Below are 22,176 nucleotides of genomic sequence, written 5' to 3'. Positions count from 1 at the left end.
ATATATACAAGTAGCTGGATGTAACTGCTATATCCCCCCACCCCACCCCCAAGCTAACTTCTATATTTAACATTTTGAAAACCAAGTACACAACACAGCCACACTTAAATCAATAGTTTGGCAACATAGGCCAGAAAACTTCAAACACTTACAGCAAGCCAAGGCTATTTGTTCAAATGACACAGCCCTTGAAATTGAGATCATGAACCTGCTCAAACCTTTTCTAGTTGATGCCTACGGCCATACAAAATAGATAAAGTATTGCATAAATCTCCTATCCTTCCAACACACAGGATCACAGCCAAAACAATTCCCATTCCTGTTAAAGGTACATCATAAAAAATAGCCAAAGTTTTCTACAAATATGATCTCCATGCCATTTCCAAACCTTTCATTCAGCTAGTTATCTTCATAAGTTCTCCCAAAGATCGACTGCAACCTCTTGAACATCCCAGAATGTATAAAGTTCCTTGTGCTTGCAGTTTGAACTTCTTTGGACAGACTGATAGATTAATTAACATCCACGATTACAGTCATCTGTGTAATGAGTCAGGATTGGCAGAACATGTCCTGGATACTCTTTGACATAGGATCAGATGGAGGAAAATATCTTTATTACATAGGAGTCGTTATAGATCTGAGAGACTATTTTTGAATCAGCATCAGCTATGAAGTATTCTCCTGACCTCAACAAGTATGGTTGTATTAATTTACCAAAGATCTGGGAGAGTGTCATTTCATGACCTGATAACCTGACTTCTCTAAATTAACTTTAATAGCATGGTTATCTGACACATATAGCGAGGGTGCCATGTAATGACAGTTCAGTTGTCAGTTACAATTTAAATTGTTTTCCTCTATTATGTGATTTAGTGCTGTATATGTGCTTATAAGTTATAATTGTGCTCTAACGATGCTGATTGGAAAACCAGCAAAATATTGAGTTTAATAAATATATATTTCTCCCTATCTTGATGCTGTTTATACTGTAAAACATTAGGAATGTATCTGGCGAGTAATGAATGCACATTGTCGACCATTGCAAGCACAAAAGTAGTACGTGCATGCATGCTCAGCACCAGATTCCACCTTTCTGGACATCCATGGATCCTAGTGAAAATAATATAAAGAATAGGAGAGTAAAATCACTCAGTAGAGCAAAAAAGATAAATTTTTTGAGGCCAGCACCACTGGTAAATCTTCTTCACCATGAACTGGTGTACACCATAATGGAGGGAATTTTGTCCAGGGATTCATATGTTATCAAAAATGACACAGAGAAAAAGGAAAAGAAAAAAAAAACTTTTCTCCCCAAAAAAATAAAGTAAGGAGACAAATATCTGCCTTCATGTTATCAATGTTGTCACTTTAATAGCATCTGTCACAATAGGCAAAGTATGATATCTAGCAGCAATGCAAATACAGGAATACCTTGTACAGCGCAGTTAATTGGTTCCAAGAAGCGTCCACACTATGCAAAACCGGGTTGTTCGAGGTTTATTTATAAAGGTTATCAATTTAATTTGTTTATTACAAAAATTTAGGATAATAAAAATGTTTAAAAACGAAAAAAAAATTTGTTATTTTTATTAACTAAATAACAAATAAAATCCTTTCAAACTGATATAAAAGTTGTAGAAAACAAAACATATATTGCTTCAATTTTAGCATAGAGTAATTTAGTTTTTACTAAAGTAGTCGTTTAGTGTTTGTTGAACCATCCTTGTCTTCTCTGTCTCTTCAAGTACTAGATCTCTGTAGCATTTGATGGCATTATTGAGACTTTGTCTCGCTTTGATGCTTCTTTCCAAATTCGGGTCGGCATTTATGAGAAAGTTGGAAGCTTCATCGATTTTTCTCACAAAAGTTGAAAGGTCAGCAAAGGAAAATTCTTCACCCATGACATCTGTGGGGTCATCTTCATATTCTTCTGCTTCATAGTCTCATTGTTGTTCCAACTCCAAAAGGGTTTCATCATCCAGATCATTTGAATGAGAATCGATACATTCGTTCACATTGTTACAATCTAAACTTGTAAAAACCAAGATCTTTGCCCATCTGCACAATTTCTGTTGAGAATTCCTCTTTCTGTGTTGCAAAGGCAACAAAGTCCTTTGAGTCACCCCTTGCCAAGATGCATAAATATTTTGAATGGCATCTTTTATGTTAAATTTCTTCCAAAATTCACTCCAAGTCCAAGAATCTTCTTCTGCTGCAGCTTTAATAGCTTGAGCAAAAGTTCATTTTAAATAGTAAGTCTTGAAAGTGGAGATAACACCTTGATCCATCGGCTGAAGAATTGATGTGTTAGGAGAGAAAAATTGAATCTTGACATTTTCATCTAAGTCAGTCAATAGAGTTGGATGGCCTGGCACATTGTCTAATAAAAGCAAAATTTTGAAAGGAATTTCATTCTTTTTACAATAGCTTTTAACTTCAGGGCAAAAACAAGTTTTGAACCAGTCTTCGAAAATTGGACGAGTCACCCAGGCTTTTTTTATTCAAATGCCAATGAACAGGTAAATTGTTCTCTGTAAAGCTCTTAAGAGCTCTTGGGTTTTCCACTCTGTACACTAACAGTGGCTTCAATTTTAAATCACCTGATGCATTGCTTCCTAGTAAAAGTGTCAATCGGTCATTTGAAACTTTATACCCAGCTTGTGTTTTTTTTCTTCTCTGCTAGAAATGTGCGTGATGGCATTCTTTTCCAGAACAAGCTAGTCACATCAGCGTTAAAAATTTGATCATCTGTGTAGCATTCCTTCTCAGTAAGCTCCTTCAATTCATTGGGAAATAATTCTGCAGTTTTAGTGTCAGCACTTGTGCTTTCACCTTGGATTCTTACGTTATGGAATCCCATATGCTTTTTGAAATTGTAGAACCACACGCGACTTTTGCCTAAATTATCATTTGACTCAAAGGAATCTTTTTCTGATTACATCTTCAATCTAGAAAGCGTTCCATATTTTCCATTGTAGAAGATCAATTTCTTGTGATCACTTTTGACATACAAGAAGCAGTGCTCATTCCATGTTGTTTAATCTTTTCTTTGCTCTGAATAATTGTTCGTACAGCTGACTCATTCATTGAATTCTCACGTGCTATTTTAGCAAACGAAGTGCCATTCTCGTGACATTTATAATTTCAAGTTTCTTCTCTGTCAACCACTTGCATTTTTTTGTTACTCCAACAGTATCTTCTTTGTTTTGTCTCTTTTCACTCGTTAGTATTTAATTTAAAAATATTAAAAACTAATATTAACGTAAATAATAAAATGCCGCAGGGAAAGAACGTGTCTACGTGAGAGCCAATCGAATAATTACTGCATAAACGTGGCTCTCGAATGTCACTTGTGGTGCCTGGGAGTTGCCAATCAGTGTTGACAATGCTAGTGTAATAATGATAAGTGTAATAATAAAAACCTCGTTAGACCAAAATCCATGTTGTTCAAAACCGCACTATACAAGGTATTCCTGTACTTGTTAACTATCCTTATTTCTAATTATAACTAACATTATAAGTAGAAATGGAAGATTGAGATTACAATATAGCCAGCTGTAAAATATATACAGATGGCTATATATTTATTTCTTATATATATATATATAAAATATATTAGGATAACCAAGTAATTTCATAAACTTGGTTATTTTAACTCCTAATCCCTTGGTTAAATTACTTGGTTATCCTAATATACAATATCCCCAAGTTAAAAAATTTATTACATATATAAAATATATACATATAAGAAACCCCGATGGGGTGCTTAAGGGTCAAAGCTGTATAACTGAGAGGAGACCTCCACATAGCCTTTAAACGAATGCGGAGAACCGACCAGGGCTTCTGACCTAACGTCCAATCCTCACCTTCTCGTGGTGCACCCTGTTGGGTATCTACTTGGATACTGAACGAACGAGGATGGGCTGGCAATTTGGGATTTAGTCAACCAAACTGTATTCTTACTGGTTAAACCAAAATACAAAATGATGGTACAACATGACAAAATTTCATGCTGGCTGTGGCGTCGCTCGGTTAAACAAGGCTTTTTTTTTTTTGCTGGGGAACCAGGGCAAACAGTGAAAAGTCAGCTACTGGAACAAATCTGAAAACAAACCTCAACTCAACATCACTAGAGTTAAAGATCGGTACTATCAACATAAGAAGCCTGAATGGCAAAGAAATGGAGCTAGCTGAGGAATTAGATAAGTACCAGATCGACATAATAGGGGTGACTGAAACAAAAAAGACCAAAACTGGTGAGATCTTTCTGAGCAATAAATACAAAATGTTATATTCAGGCAATGACAATCAAGGAAAAGGAGTAGCCATAGTATTCAACACAAAACACGAGGCTGATCTTCTTGAATGGCAGTCAGTCTCAAGTAGAGTAATGTGGGCAAATATGAGAATGAGGAACTGGACAATGAGACTTATTTGTGCCTATGGTCCCACAGAAGGTTCTACTAAGGTAGCAGTCGAGGAATTTTTTCAGGCTTTAGAAAAAGCAACTGACACAATGAAAAAGGAAAAGTTGGTTTTCCTTTTTGGGGATCTAAATAGCAGAGTAGGAAATGATTGTGAGACATACAAAAATATTTTGGGAATATTTGGAGAAAAGAGCAAAGCTAATAATAATGGCAAATATCTGTTGGATTTCTGCTCAGTAATAACCAGTCCATGATCCAAATATCTGTTGGATTTCTGAGCAGAAATCCAACAGATATTTGGATCATGGACTGGTTATTACTAACACCATGTTCCAACATAAAAATATGCACAAATTCACATGGAGAGAAGAGACTAGGAATAAGAAAAGTTTCATTGACTATGTTATTGTTGATAGTGATGTTTTCTCCCTGCGGCAGGACACCAGAGTGTACAGAGGATTTGAAATTGGAAGTGATCACTATTTAGTCTTGAGCAGGATAAAATTGAATTTCATATTGAAAAAATAACATGTAAGAAAGTTTTAAATCGAATAAAAGTTGAGCAGCTCTCAGATGTGAACTGTAGACTAAAATACACAAAGAACAGGACTCAAACCTTGGAGATTCAGTGGCAAGCCTTGAAGAAAACCCTGATTGATTCAGCCAGAGAGGCATGTGGTGAGGTTGTCTGCAAGGATAGAAAAATCAGAACTCCATGGTGGACACAGGAAGTTAAAGAGGCAGTGAAGGAAAAGAAGAAAGCATATCAAAAGTTCCTGCCAAATAAGTCAGCTTGTGCTCTTAGAGAATATAGAGACAAATGCAAGAATGCCAAACACTGTGTAAAACTAGCTAAACAAAAGTCATGGGAGGACTTTGGCAAGAATATAGAAAATAAATATCAAGAAGGTGGCAAAATATTCTAGAGGTTGTTGAAGAAGCTTAGAAATGGAGGAAAGAGTGCTGTAAAAGGAATTAGAGATCATAAAGGTGAAATGAAAACAGGAGAAAAAGATATCCTTGAAGTATGGAGTAATTACTTGGAAAAACTGCTAAATGAAACAAGCAGTGATGATAGCACAGTGGTAAAAAACACTAACTAGGCATGCAGTTAGGAATACATATCCATACTTGAAGTAGAAAAACCCATCAAAGGTTTGAAATGTGGAAAGGCAGCAGGAGTAGATGATATTAGACCAGAAATGCTGAAGTAGGGTGGTATAAAAGTCTTACAGTGGCTGCACTGCATAGTTCAGAAAGCCTGGACAGAGGGATGAATTCCTGATGATTGGAGTAGAGCTCTCATAGTACCCATATATAAAAAGGGAAATAAAACTGAATGTGAGAATTACAGATATATTTTCCTACTGAGTGTTCCTGGCAAGATCTATGCAAGTATACTTGAGAAACGGTTGAGAAGAATTGTGGAAGAAAAGCTGGGTGAAGAACAAGCTGGATTCAGGCCAAATAGAAGCTGTCAGGATCAGATCTTCACTTTATGACAAATAGTTGAGAAAGCATGGGAATATAACAAAGATCTGTATTTAAGTTTTGTTGATTTGGAAAAGGCATATGACAAGGTGCCAAGGGAGAGAAGGTATTCAATACGCTGCAGTTATATGGTGTCAATGGGACATTATATCAAGCAATACTTAGTCTTTATTTGAGTTGTAAGTGAGCAGTTAGAATTGAAGGAAGTACAGGAAGACAATTTCATGTTAAATCTGGTGTGAGACAAGGATGTACATTATCCCCTCTGTTATTCATTATCTATATGGATCACATTATGAAGGAAAGTGGAATTAAACATGATATCAAAATTGGAGATGTTAATGTCAGCTCTTTGCTTTATGCAGATGATGTTATACTTCTAAATAAATCTGCTAGAAGTCTGCAAGATTCTCTGATTAAATTGAATAACTGTTGTAATAGATATGGTATGAAGTTCAGCAATAAAAAGACAAAGACAATGAAAATCGGCAGAATCAATGAAAATGTCAACTGTGTTGTGAATGGAGAACCTGTGGAACAAGTAAAACATTTCAGCTACTTAGGCACGATTTTTAGTGAAGATGGTAAATTCAATATAGAAATAGACAACAGAATCAGCAAAACTGGAATGGTAGGAAGTCAATTGAATAAATTCATATGGAATAAGAGAGATATTAGTCGGAACACTAAATTAGCTGTATACAAGACAGTGTTCAAACCAGTTTTAACATATGGATCTGAGAGCTGGGTCAGAAGTAAAACACTTGACCAAAGACTAGAGACCGCAGATATGAGAGTCCTGAAAAAGATTAGAGGTGTGAACAGATGGCATCAATGGCAATATCATATTAAAAACGAGGATATTAGGAAAGAACTTGATATTGTCAGCATCCAGGAATGCATTAGCAGAGCTAATCTCAGGTGGTATGGTCACTTAAATAGAATGGGAGAGAAAAGATTAGCAAAATAAGTGTTCTCTGCCAGGTTGGCAGGAAAATGACCCCGAGGAAGACCAAGATATAGGTGGATTGATACGGTACAAAGTGCCTTAGACGATAGAAATATAAGATCTGGTAATGTTGGAGTCTTGACTAGTAACAGCCTGATTGGAGGAAAATTGTAGATGTTATTAATGATGTAATTTTTTCATGTAGTACTATCATATTCTGGACACCCCTTGAGGGTACATGGCAGGAATTTGATGATGATGAAGAAACCCCGACGTACGCGGTTTCTTATATGTACGTATTCCCATCCCGCTTCACGCCTCACCACTAGTCGTATCTTTCAGGCGCCGGCCGCATTCGCCAGTGTCGCACATGCTGTGAACAAGCACTGACGTGTTTTGCGCAGTCTCCATTTGCGATTGTTTAATGTTATGTTCTTGATAAAAATTTTATCACATAAAAAATAATAATGTCATCCAAAAGAAGCAAGTCCGATTCTTCTACATCTAGCAAGAAAAGAAAAACATTGACTTTGGAAACAAAACTCAACATTATTAAGGATTTTGAAGGCAGAATGAAAATTTGTGAGTTAGAAAAGAAGTTCGATCTACAGGAATCCACAGTAAGAACAATCAGAAAAGAAAGGTTTACAGATTTTGGAGGACATAGATTCTAACGAGGAACGAATTGTAGCCACAAGGCAAGGAATAAAAAAATCATTAGCTTGGTATGAAGAAATTTTGCATGACAAGAAAAAGACATTATGCCGTCAGACGACTCTATTAGATTTTATGAAACTATCAACATCGAAATAACGGTCTTTTTTTTTTTTTTATGTATGAAAAACTACAATTATGATTATATTTCTTAAAAAATATAGGCGTTTTTGTAAATCTTTGATCCCAATCGTATGTTTGTATATATAAATTACATGCAAAATTATACCCCAAGTTATGCGAATTCGATTTACGCGTTTTTTGTTGGTCCCACCTGCCACATAACTTCTGGGTTTTACTGTGTGTGTGTATATATATATATATATATATATATATATATATATAATATGTTTTTTTTTTTTTTTTTTTAATTTTATTCTTATTCTTCTTGAATGGCACGAGAAACCTCTTGGAAAACCATGCTTAGATAGTGAATGAGAATTTCAAGTGTAATGATGGAAATAAATGTTTCCACACCTATTAGAAATATTTCAGTGATGTAGGGTGTAATGCATTAATACTTCCAAAAGCATTTGTTAATGGCTTTCTTTCCATGGCTGCTTAGCAAACTGTTCTTGTATGGTCTGCCTTTTGTTCTTTCTAATTGTATAGCCAGTTATCTCTCTTTGTATTCAATGCATGTAATGATGGATTGCTTTCCCTAGTAATGCAGGAAGTACTTCAGTTTTCTGTTTTATCAACTACATCTTTCTCCTAACATATAAATGACTTCTCAGTTACCTCAAATTCATATGAAGCCAGAAAATCAACTGATGTGAAGTTATCAGCATGTAGTTCATGCAAACTTTGTTTGCTGACACTAGGATAAAGGATTTAACAAGAATATAATTTTTTGGGAACTTAAATTTTAGTTTAAACAGAATGGGAGAGGAAAGATTAGCAAAACATGTGTTCTCTGCAGGTTGGCAGGAAAAAGACCCAGATAGGTGGATTGATGCAGTGTAAAGTGCTTTAGAAGACAGAAATATAATATCTGATAATGTTGGAGTCTTGACAGGTAACAGACTGATTTGGAGGAAAATTGTAGACAGGAAGTTAGTAATGATGTAAATTTTTCATGTAGTACTATCATATCCTGTGCACCCCTTGAGGTCTCCATTCCTCCTGCTCATTTGAGAAACATTGCAGAACCCAAACATTCCAAGCTTCAAGATCTACAGTCATTAATTCTTAAATACTAATCTCCATATCAGTCTCAAATGGTGTGATCACAACCTAGTCACATCTTCAACGCTACTAAAATATTTCTTTCTGTCACAAAAAATTATTATTATTGCATCCTCCATGGTGTCAGCAAACTCCTTGTGGGACGTTCATTCAACTAACAACATATTTAACATACCGAATCTTAAAATCTTTCACACTCCTTGCATTAACGACATACTCTGGTAATGCATTCCATTCACTGACAATTCTCATTGTAAAAAACACTCAATACCTCTCTTCACCACAATCTTATACAACTTCCAGGAATGGCCTCTGGTTTTTCCCTCTTACCTTCTACTCTTTTTATAATCCCATTAGAGGCTCCATAGCTCAATCAGTATAGATGAAGCCCTTTGGTCTGAAAGACCTGGTTCGATTCCCGTGACGTGAGGAACCTTTATCTGGTCTCTTTTGACAAAAGGTGAGTTAACTGATCTCATATGGAGGTAGAGGTTTTTTGTCCCCCAGAACAGGCAAACTGGCCCCATGAACACACACACACAGAGAGAGAGAGAGAGATTGCAGTCAGGAATACTGAGGTCTGATTCATCAGCTATGCCAGTCCCAATCCCAGATAAAAATGGGGAGACTGAGACGGTGCCGTACCTCCCCGTAAAAGGGGCTCATCGCCGTTGAATCGTCATAAGAATAAATAAAAAATAATCCCGTTTGGATTAATCCGATAAAATCCTCTCATTAACTTAATTATTTATCATATCACCTCTTTTCCTCTATCCAAACTCTACAATTCACTTTTTTTTTAACCTCTCTTCCGCACCCAGCATTCCAAAGTCCTGATATTGTCTTAGTCACTCATCTCTGGACCATCTCCAATGTTTTCACATCACACTGAAAACTAGGTGTCCAAATTTGAGCATAATAATCCAAGTGTGGTCTGACCAGTGCCTTATACACTGCCACAACCACTTATCCTTACATATTAGATGTGCTGTCTTTGCAACATGCCCACTAAACTTCAGTCTACTGTCAACCATCTCAAATCTCATCCACTACCTAACAAATAAGTTGAACAGCAGGGGACAAGAACAGAACCTTGAGGCATGCCAATGGTTATCCTTCTTTTTTGAGACAATGCTCCATCATCCATAACTTGTTGGTATCATTCAGAGAGTCAATCTCTGATCTATCTAAACAATATACTATCTATTCCCATCTTCTGCAGCTTTTACACTTTATCTTGTGGTAATCTATCAAACGCTTTTGCAAAGTCCAAGAATATCACTGTATACGATTCTCCCTTACTAACACACTCCTTACCTTATTATAAAATGCAAGTAAATTGCTAAAACAAGACCTACATTTTACAAACAAATGATGACCATCATAAAGAATGCTATGTCCATCAACACAATCCTGTATTCTATTTCTAGCCAATCTCTCCGACACCTTAACTTCAACTGCTGTTTTACAAGACTGGTCTATAATTGGAAACTTCTGTCCTAGAATCATGCTTGTGGAGTGATACTATTTTGCCTTCTTTCCACTTTTAAGAACCATAGCCACTGCAAGGCTTTCATTAAACAACCAGGTCAAGGGCATAGATAAACTGTTGCACACACTGCTTAAGAATATGTGGTGATATGTCATCCATTCCCACAGCCTTATTAACATCTAACTCAATCAACACCTGATACACCCCCGATTCTCCTAATACTTGCCTCCTTAGCACATCATTTACACCAGAATGATACAATGATAAAGTTTTCAATAATTCCACTATATCCTTTGCAACTGTCATTCTGCTGCCATGACTATCCACCAGTGTCAACTTACCATAATTACTCTTTCTCTTGTTTGCCATATAGCAAAAAAATTAATCTAAGTCAACCTTGGCCTGATCAGCCAATCTCCTCTCATATTGCACATTTTCTTTCTTTACCATGCTCATTACCTTCCTAGCCTGCACTTTATACTCTTCATGGATCTGATCACTATCAATTCTCTTGTACCTCATCCACATCATTCATTTTCTTTTCCAACACAGCTTGCATGATTTCACTGTTCATTCATTTCACTTCTACTCTATTTATTGCATAACCCTTGGTATGCAGTTATACATTGCTTGTGTCAGATACTACCTTGTGAATTTCCATGCACTCAACATCTTTTCTGCTCAGCTCGTCTCCCCAACATACTGATGCTAACCAACTACAGGGCTTCCCATAATTACCTGCTTTATACTTCCATATATATCCATTTTTGGCAGTAACCTTTACTTGTAACAACTTCGCAAATAAGTACCTCATGATCACTCTCATCAACAGGCAGCAGTGTCAGCACTTTATTAACAACTGCATCTTGTGAAGTTATCACCAAATCCAAAACATTGAAGCCTTTAGTTGCTTCAGTCACATGCTGCTTAAGATAGTTCTCTCTCAGAAATCCAACAAACTCACTTTTCTTGTTCCCATACGCTATCTCCTCCTTCCATTCTATATTCCTGTAATTAAAGTATTCCATCAGGATCAACTTCTTTTTTACATGCCCAACCAATTTGCCTAAACATTTCACAATCAGTATTCTCTACATTCTCTGGCCTATAAAAGCATCCTATCAACTTCTACACTTTCAGGACACAATTCCTCTGCAATCATTAACAGCACTCCCCCCCCCCCCCCCTTCCTGTTTTCATCTTCCTATCTTTCTGGAAAATTATATATATATATCCTTCCATTTCTATTCCCAACATCACATTCTCCTCAGACAACCAAGTTACACTTATTCCAATTGTCTTTGGGCACACTGACAATCAATGCAACAAAACTCAGGAGCATTTGAAACTCATTTCGAATGCTCCTCACATTTGTGTAAAAACACAATCACCATGTCTTTGACCATTCTACCAGAAGCAACATCTATGATCTTTATCTCGATAATGATCATAAACTATTGGGGGTGGGGGATCAATATAGAGAACTAAATCTTCATAATATGATATATATATATATATTTTTTAATCAAAAGAGAAGAATAAATAAGATATACTTTGAGATGAAAAGTTACATGAGGAGGTCCCCTGTTGGTCCGCAATCAAAGGGGATCTCCTCACCTATGCCTGTGAGATCTGGATAAGTTCGTGGAAAAGATTAGCAATTCATTAAGTAAGTTTCCATCATTTAGTCTATCCCATGACATGTTCAACTGGCTTGCCAGAATGCATGTGATGGAGCATGGTTCCCATCTTCTAATTATGCAAATAATGCTTGGGTCCCACAAGATTCTGTCCTCTCATCCACTCCTCTTCCTGCTATGTCAATTGGAACAGGTTATTGATACAATACACAAGTTCACCAATGACAGCATACTGTGGGAAATAAGGAAACTGTTCTGCTTATTTCCTACAAAAATCTCTTTCAGATTTACTTTTGACAATATCCAAATCTCTAGGTAAGATGAGATTTTTCTGCATGAGATTGCCTCTGATATCAAGCCTCTCCTGTCATAAACACATTATGATCATTGCCTCCTTGGCATAAAAAAAAAAAAAAAAATTCCACTTTCTCTCTGCATTATTTTACCTCTAAATAGCTCTTACCACTACAAATCATCAATCTGCCTATCCATCATGTACCGCTTACACATCATCAATTATACACACGGCCAGAAGCTAATTCATCTGAATTTGCAGTTGTACTTTTCAAATAAAGTGTTTTCGATACCAGTGTAGATGGTTAGGATGTTGTACTGTGCATACAGCTACAACAAAACTTCTACTTTTGTTTTGCTGTGTAGTATGCAGTATACACATGCAGGTGTGAGAGATTTGTGATAGTACAGTGTTTAAATGGTTCATGTCTTATTAATGAAGTCTTGTGTAGAGGCTTAAGTGCTGTGAGGACATTATGTTGGAGGTTTAATGGATTTTTTACAACACTCAAAAAGAATTAAAATAGAATTTAATACTTCCTATATTTCGTCCTAGTCACTAGGACATCTACGGGGATTACAAAAACAATTAATGTAACATGCACACAAAAACTTACAATACTAAGCCCAACCACGTGGGTGACACTAAAGTCCTATCTAGGTGGAGCGCCCTCTAAGGGCGGTAGTAGGTGGCCTGGAATGTAAGGTGGGACCTCAGTGATGAGCATTTCCCAAATCTTCGGAAGCTTAATGCAACCATATTTATTAAGATTTGGTTGGTTTCCGAGAGCTGCTGCTTCTAAGAAAAGTCTCTCTTTCTTGAATTTGCTGTGGTGGAGCATGCTGGTTTTCTTCCATGATACTCTGTGGGTGTTGTCCAAAACATGGTCAGCCAAGCCTGAATGACCATAGTTGTGTTTAACGATGTACAACTTGTGTTCCTCCAGGGAGATGGATGCTGATCTGCCTGTCTGTCCAAAGTACGCAAGCTTACAGGAACAGGGTACTTTGTAAACTCCAGGCAGAGAGAGAGAGAGAGAGAGAGAGAGGAGGGAGCTGATCTTTCGTAGAGCGGATAAGGGTAGCAAGTTTGCGGTAGGGCTTATATGCTGTGCGTAGGTTATACTTTTTTAGTATCCTGGCTATTTTTTCTGTAGTACCACAGATGTAGGGTATGGTGATGGCATTTTTAAAATCTTGTTGACGAGAGGGATGGGAAATGGGGGAGGAATTGATTATTTTTTTGATACTGTGTTCGCTGTAGCCATTGGAGAGGAAAGTTCTGTGTATGTGGTTAAGCTCAGTAGTGAGGGTGGCAAGTGTATCATTAGGCAGGCGCACTTGATACACTTGCCTTCACTGTATACAGAAAACCCCCCCACACACACAGGCAGATACATTCACAAACTCTCCCACCACCACCCCTCGCAACAATATGGCATCATTAAAACTCTTACCAAGAGAGCCCACAATCTTTGTTCCAGTGGAACCGCCCTCACTACTGAGCTTAACCACATACACAGAACTTTCCTCTCCAATGGCTACAGCGAACACAGTATCAAAAAAATAATCAATTCCTCCCCCATTCCCCGTCCCTCTCGTCAACAAGATTTTAAAAATGCCATCACCATACCCTACATCCGTGGTACTTCAGAAAAAATAGCCAAGATACTAAAAAAGTATAACCTACACACAGCATATAAGCCCTACCTTAAACTTGCTACCCTTATCTGCTCTACGAAAGATCAGCTCCCTCCTCTCTCTCTGCCTGGAGTTTACAAAGTACCCTGTTCCTGTAAGCTTGCGTACTTTGGAAAGACAGGCAGATCAGCATCCATCCGCCTGGAGGAACACAAGTCGTACATCGTTAAACACAACTATGGCCATTCAGGCTTGGCTGACCATGTTTTGGACACCATGCTCCACCACAGCAAATTCAAGAAAGAGAGACTTTTCTTAGAAGAAACCAACCAAATCTTAATAAATACGGTTGCATTAAGCCTCCGAAGATTTGGGAAACACTCATCACCAGAGGTCCCACCTTACATTCCAGGCCACCTACTACCACCCTTAGAGGGCGCTCCACCTAGATAGGAGTTTAGTGTCACCCACGTGGTTGGGCTTAGTATTGTAAGTTTTTGTGTGCATGTTACATTAATTCTTTTTGTAATACCCGTTGATGTCCTAGTGACTAGGATGAAATATAGGAAGTATTAAATTCTATTTTAATTCTTTTTGAGTGTTGTAAAAAATCCATTAAACCTCCAACATAATACTTATTAATGAAGGCTGAAACACATTTAGTACACATGTTTACAAAACATTTATTAATTTAAATATATCATCCAAATATAAACCAGATGAATTATCAGTTATTTATATAATCTAAAACCAACAAATTTTTTCCCCATTCTACACAGCTTTGGTTTTTCTGGAAAGTATATGTAACAATGCTGTATGCCTTCCCAATGGTCAAGAGCACATGACAAACCAGAAGCATAAAACAATTTGTCACGTCCAGCCTTATGGGAAAATATAACAGTACAATCTTTCTGGTGCCAAGTGTGAACATGTCAAGATTTTTTTGTAGTTAAATGTAGTTATGCTTTGCAATTCAGTTCCTACATTATATTACAGTTCTTTCACCTTATTCATAGCTTCTTTTTCTGTACTCTGAGAAGCATTTCTTAACCTGGTGGGTTAAGAAATGCGTTTCATTATCACGTAGTTGTGCTCCCTTCATTTACGAATTATTTCTATATGCAGTTCTATTTCCATTAAATAATTTTAAAAGTGACCACTTTCATTTATCTAAATTTAATAAAATTAGAATGTTTTTGACTGAGATTTTATAAAGTTATAAAATAAGTTATGCATAAAAATTAATATTACGCTCCTCAAAATATGCAATTTAAAGCAAATCTAATTCATAATTTTTATTTAAACTGCAACAATGAAAGCTGCAGCTTAACTTGAAATACATATTTAGATGACTTTGCTCATCCCTTAAAAATCAAGTCATGCTTCAGTTTAAAAACCAGAACCTTAATCTATAATTTCACCTGGTCTTTATAAAATCACCCTTTGAGTTTTATCTTCATTGTTTTGGCTCATAACTAGAAGCTATCCAAACCATTAGCAACAGAAATATAATGTTTTATAATAATAACTATGAAAATTGTTATAAAATTAAGACATTCATTCACTTCTATAGAGACAAGCATATATGACACCTATTGATTCAATCAATGGCAAAATATGGCAATTTCTATGTATTTTGAAATAAAATTTACAGTAGTGATATTTTTTCTGAAGGCAAGAAAATGTAACATTTAACATGATTTTTTTTTAACATTCTGTGTACAATTATTTTTTTCCAAACAAATGTCTTTTCATATTTATAAAAATATTTTTAATGCATGCTTATGATTTTGGCAAAAAATAGCAAAGCTTTTATGGTAATAGAGCTACCTTGTGTTCTAACATAAGGCTAAAATTAAGTTCTAATGAATTAAAATTTATTTAACATTAAAAGTGTTAAAAAGACATACCTAGGTATATCTTTTTTTGAAGGAAGTGATAACACTTGTATTTGATGCAAGACTTGAGATGAAAACCAACCATGTCTGGCACTAAATACCATGTTATTACTTCTTCAAAAATGCATACTCAGGTATGTCTTTATTATTATTATATGGGCACTTTCATGGAGTCCTAAGACTCATCGAGGGAGACACAATCTATCATACCTCTCCTTGAACCCATAAACAGAAAAAGCACTCACAACTGACTCTGACCACCAATTCCATTCATTCACCACTCTCCGAGCAAAAAATCTAGTCCACACACCCCTACTGACCACACCTTTATTCAACTCCGGGGGATGATCCCTTGTTCTGGTCCCTCTAGCCAAATGCTGAAACATTTCCCTCTGCATTTTTCCTATAAAATCCTTTATAAGTTAATATAATACAGAGAATGTATTTAAAATAAGGGACACTCCTAAATGAAAACAGGCAGAAATAGCCATAAAAATAATAATCCTTTATAAGATTTTATAGTATAGATGCAGGGGGATATGATATCCCCTCTTTTTCTCCTATCAACCAACTTCTGCAATCCATCCACATAGGGCACATTCCACAGGCTACTCACAATCTTGGTCACTAGCCTCTGAATCCTCTCCACTGCTTCCACATCCCCAAGAAGCCCAGGGAACTAGACTTGAGTACAGTAATTCAGATGTGTGCATATCAAGGCTTTATAAAGAGGAATTACAACTTCCTTATCTCTACTTGTTAATATGTTCTTCACTAGCCAACTAATCTTATTTGCCACCTTAACAATATGTCCTCTAAACTTTAATTTTCTGTCTACCATCATCCCTAAATCTCTAGCTTCATCTATTTCCTGGAGTACACTGCCATCAATGTGATTAATAATGGCTTGTAATATATTTATCCCAAACCATATAACTTTACAATTCTCGACATTAAACTGACACTCATCCCATTAACTTTTTCCTATACTGACAGCCTATTTAAATTGTCCTGCAAGCTCTCCACATTGCCTTGATTAACTCCACCTAATTTCCCATCAGCAGCAAACAACTGAACATTTCCTTTCAGGTTATTTCCTATATCATTTATGTATAAATTAAACAGCAATGATCCCTGCACTGAACCTTGTGGCACACAACTAGTCACCTACATCCATCTCGATTCTCCATATACCACTTTTTTTGATATCTGTCCAGCAGCCACTCTCTTATCCACTTAACTAATGTTATATCCATCCCCATTTGTTCTAATTTAGGTAACAGTGTTTCGTGTGGTATTCTGTCAAATGCCTTTGCAAAATCCAGCAAAATCATCATGTGGCCATTTACTTTATCCAACTCAGATGTTACTCTATTATAAAAAGTTAGTAAATTACTAAGGCATGACCACACAAAAGATAATGATTGGTCTACAATTCGGAGCTGAGACACAAATTAAACAGCTTAGTCAAAGGCATTGCCAGTTCTTTTGTATATTCTTGCAAAACCCTAGCTGATATCCCATCTAATCCCACAGCTATATTTACATTGAGATTCTAAAATATCCTGAGGATCTCCAATTCATCCTATTTAACCTATGTGACAGACACTAATGTGGAAACAGTGGTGGATGTCACATAGGTTAAAGCAGCAACCTCACTAGGAAGATATATGCTTGCAAAGTGGTCACTCAGTAACTCAACTATTTTATCCTCTTGACCATCATCACTCATTAAGGTTAATCTTCTATAGTCATTCTTCTTCTTACTTGCCACATAATGAAAGAACTCTTTGGAATTTCCTTTGGCCTGCTGAGCTAAATTCTTCTCATAATTTGATTTTGCTTTCCTTATCATGCTGGTCACCTTTCTTGCCTGAGCCTTGACTGTTCATGACTTTGATGGTCAGCTTTCTCTTTATATACCTTCCACAGCATTTTCTTATTCTGTGGCCTGTGCTTAATGATATTACTCATCCATCTAACTCCTACCCAATTAGCCTTCCTTACCCAAGGTATACAATTTAATACTGCTTCCTCTAGATGACCCTTAACCATATCCTATGAACTACTAACATCTTTACCCTGCATGTTTTATGCCATGTTATAGGTTTAAGCTTCTTCCTGAACATGTCATAATCACCTGCCTTGTAGTTCCACAAATACCCCTTCTTGATAGAATATTCCTCATGTTCTACAATTTCCCAAGGCAAGACCACAAGGTCGCTATCACCAATTGTAGCCAATATCATTAACTTGGTTATGGAGAGCTCTTCTGATCCTATGACCAGTTCTAATACTCTCCAACCCTTAGTCCCCTCCATCACATGCTGGTTTAAGTAATTATCTCTCAGCAGGTGTATAAATTCTATTTCCTTTCTGCCATGTGATCTTTCTTCCTTCCAGTCTTTATCTTTATAGTTGAAGCCCCCATAATAATCACTCGACCTGTACTCATTGTACTAATTTGGCGATGCATATCTTCCAGATCATGGATGCAGCCACCCTCCCATCTGTCTCCTATTTTTTTTGGTTGCAATTCATCTATCATCAACAGTACCCCCATCTTCCTATTTTCTCTATCTTCCCTGAAAATTCTAAACCCTTGACTGTAACTACATCATCTGCTGTTAGCCAAGTCTCACTTATAATGCCTATAACTTTTAGTGAGGTTGCACTAATCAATGCCAAAAAATCATCTCTCTCTCTTGTTCCTGATACTTCTGGCATTAGTATATGAAAATGGCAATATCCCTTTATACCCCACCTTTGCTTTCTGAATTGACTTACCTATTCAATATTTTTGCTGGAGAAACTAGATTCTTGACTTGGTCATTCTCACGCTCACTCGCATCATGGTTGCCTTCATACAAACTCACTTGCTTCCACCCTAACTGCTTAAGTTTCCTTGAATTTGTCAGCATGTTCAGTGAACAAAGCTCTCTACAGACATCTAACACCAAAACCATTCGGATGTAATCCATCAGCATTGTACAAATCCTTCTTTCTGTCAAACAGAGACCACAGATCCACATTCTACGTCACTTCTTTTGCACAATCTACGTATGGACTCATTGGCTATATGCCTCTATCATAACGTGGTAGGAGGCTTACAATCTTAACCTTCTCTTAATACTTCTCGCCTCTCAAATCACTGGTACCAACCAAGAGAATCGTTTCCTTCGACTTACCTTTTTGCATCCAGATGGCATGGCTAATATGAATTTTTGAACAACCCGTGAAATACAATTTTTTCTTACTTTCGTTAAGTATTCCCCTGATTATTGAGTCTCCATACAAAATTTTCTCCTTAATTTGTTTGTCTTGTTTGTTCAGTCGGTCATTCTTATTCTTTTGGAACACCTGCTTCTTTCTCTTTTCAGCTCTACTTAACTATTGCCATTTCTGCAGTTTTTTCAATTTCATGCTTTGTCCTATGAAGGATGACATTTAAGCACGCCATTTCTTTATTGATATCTATTTTGTTCTCGTTTATTTCCACAGCCACATGTTCGATATTATTAACATCATTTTCCAATCTTTTTTTTTAATATTCTTAATGTCAAAAAAAAAAAAATTAATCAGATGTTAATTTTAGCCTTAGATTAGAACACAGGGGCAGCTTCCACTATCAATTTTTTTTGTTTAATTTTTAATAAAATTTTATGTTTTTAAAATAAAATTTGATAACAGGTCACAAACTGTTTCCCTTTAACATTTTTGCAAGAAAAAACTGTTTACAAAGTTTGGCACCATAGGTTTTCATATGGTGCCAATTTTCATATTCATAGGTTTTATTGCTAAAAATTTTATTTCAGCTTAATTCCAAGTTGTGTTGATGCAAGTCACCACTTTAAACAATTATGTTATTTATTTTAATATTCAAATATATTGGTTTTCATTATCATATCATGTTGCCCTTCACCTTGCTGTTCTTTATTATTTTTTTGTTATTATTCATTTCTGACATTTTTGCATTTTGTTTAAACTTCTTATGCATAGGCATATTTTAAATTATCCTTGGCAGAAAGTCAAAAATGTTGATATTATTTTGAAATATCATAAATATTTAAATGAACATCAGATTAGCAGTAATACTGTTCATATAATCCAAAACAAAATTTTCTTTTGTGGATTAGACTTCCATCTAATCTGCAGGTAGAAATAAAGGCAATGCACTCACTTGCACTAGTTCCCATTGATCTATGAAGCAGATGTTGCATTCGTGGACCTAGGGCTCCAAAGAGATGGGGTGGAAGACCTCGTGCTTCAAGTAGAGCTGAAATTAATATACTAAAAATCAGAATGCGAAAATGTAATACTGAAGTTAAATGTATGCATTTCCACGAGTCAAACCAAAACACCACTTTTCTAATATAATAATATTATTATTATTATTACCAGAGACCTCTAGGAAACCAGGGACTCGGCAAGGAAGACACAGGTCATTCACACTAGTTGTCATATCTTTTCTTGAATTCATTCAAACTACCTGCACTCACCACTTCCAAATGTAAGCTATTTCAATCATGAATTGCTCTATGAACAAAAAATATAGCTTTAACCCCTTTCTTGACTACATTCATTCTCAACTTCTGTCGATGCCCCTATCATCCTTTCCCCACCCTTCATAAAATGAAAAATTCCATATCCTGTTATTTTGTGTAACCCTTCCAGAAGTTTGTAGGTGTATCATATCACCAGTCTTGGTCCTGTTTGCTAGTGTCTGCAGTTCACAAATTCTCAATCTGTTTCATAATCTACAATTCACAGTCCCAATATCATCTTTCATGCTCCAATATAATCTCTTTTGCACCCTCTGCACAATCACCTTGGAAACCAGTAGAACCAGAAAACTGTGCACAATAGTCCCAGTTGAGGTAGTATTAAAAACTTGTAAAGAGCAAAATGCCTTCCTTATTCTTACATCTTAAGGTTTGTTCCAGCATTGCAATTATCTGATGATTCTTTAAGGTTAGATGTTTGTTCATATTATGAAGAAGTGATTCAACAGCAAGTTGTGAACTTTGAAATGAAATCACCTTTAGACACAGAATGTCCAAAGTAATTCTCTTTGTATTGTCAAATGAATATGAACTGCACTGCTGAAGCATCATGGCAATTATAACAGGAAGTGCTTTCAATGTATATCTTCCTTTACAATCTCCATTCTGTTTTTTTTTGGGCATCCAGGGTTCCATTTCAATTAAAACGAGTTTTCTGCTTTTGCTACCGAACACCAAGATTTCTTTCTAAGTCTATTTCTGTTCAGCTTATTTAGGCAGAATAATATAGTGGTGAACTGCTCCACAATGTGAGGTCTAGTGTTGGTACCCATGAAGTGCTTACTGTGGTGTTCTGAGAGATAGTGCACTGCAACTGTAAAGAGTTAACACATCAAGAACACAGGAATTCCATGCATCATTTGATCATGTCTAAGTTAAAACTGCAAATGGCTCATTAAATGAGTTATGGTGTTCCTCAGACTGTACCTTTTTATTTGGATAACCGTGGTATTTCTAGTGCTAATACATGCAGAAAGGCTCCACTCCAACCTTCAGGGATGAGCCTTTTCTTAGACCTAGACCAAGACAAATTAAGCTTCGGTCCAAAAATTAGTGGCAACTCTGGATAACTGACTAGGGGTGATGGGCCATGAACCTGCCTTGGTTGTAATCAGGTAATCAGGGTTTGATTCCGGAGAGAGAACCCAAGAAACAACCACAACATCCCATGAGGGCAGCCGATGCACAAATTAGATATTCCCAGCAAGAAAGTAATGACAAAAAATAACAATACAAGACTATTGTAATTGGAATGAGTATAATCTAAATCTTTTAATGAGGATCTATTGGAGGGCTTCATTGTCTTCATAAAAATAGCAACCGTTCCCTTCTACCAAAGTACTGTGTGTGTGTGTGTGTGTGTGTGTGTGTGTGTGTGTGTGTGTGTGTGTGTGTGTGTGTGTGTGTTGGGGGGGGGGGGAGTTTACTGCATTCATAGAAGGAGCATTCTGACATTAATGCCCAAGTTAGAACCCTGTCCAAAAAGCTACATCAGTATAAAAAAAAAAAATGATTTCATTAACATACACATTAGGCTTAGGTACTGTTAGAACTTACAAGAGGAGGAGGGGAGGGATCTGGAAAGTTCTGATAAACACCTAGAACAAAATGATATTAAAGAAACTGATATAATCACAAAACAGCACATACTAGTAGCAGAGTTATATTCTTTACTGTGTTATATCAGTTGCTTTAATATCATGTTGTTCTAAGTGTTTATCAGAACTTTTCAGACCCCCCCCCCTCCTTCCTATGTTCAACTTTCAATGAGATGAAAACTAACAGAGCCATCAATCTCTATTTCTCTCAGTTGAACATAACCATATTACACCACACCTTAACTAATGCATACAATTATAAAAGAATTAGAAAACTAGTTA

The 22,176-nt window shown here is 36.3% G+C and overlaps 1 protein-coding gene across 8 annotated transcripts in view; it reads right to left on the bottom strand.

Moving 5' to 3' along the window:
- Positions 1-22,176, bottom strand: part of ctrip (E3 ubiquitin-protein ligase ctrip) — an 817,513-nt gene that overhangs the window by 453,536 nt on the left and 341,801 nt on the right. For all 8 annotated transcript variants that reach the window (XM_090413730.1, XM_090413731.1, XM_090413729.1 and 5 more), the window contains one exon: positions 19,915-20,010. In XM_090413730.1, the coding sequence (XP_090269856.1) occupies positions 19,915-20,010 (96 nt within the window). The remainder of the gene's footprint in view (positions 1-19,914; positions 20,011-22,176) is intronic.

This window comes from Typopeltis vanoorti, chromosome 24, assembly GCF_054136105.1.
Source record: "Typopeltis vanoorti isolate ZY-2024b chromosome 24, IOZ_Tvanoo_1.0, whole genome shotgun sequence".
NCBI lineage: Eukaryota > Metazoa > Arthropoda > Arachnida > Uropygi > Thelyphonidae > Typopeltis > Typopeltis vanoorti.
This window is presented reverse-complemented; position numbering and strand designations above follow the sequence as displayed.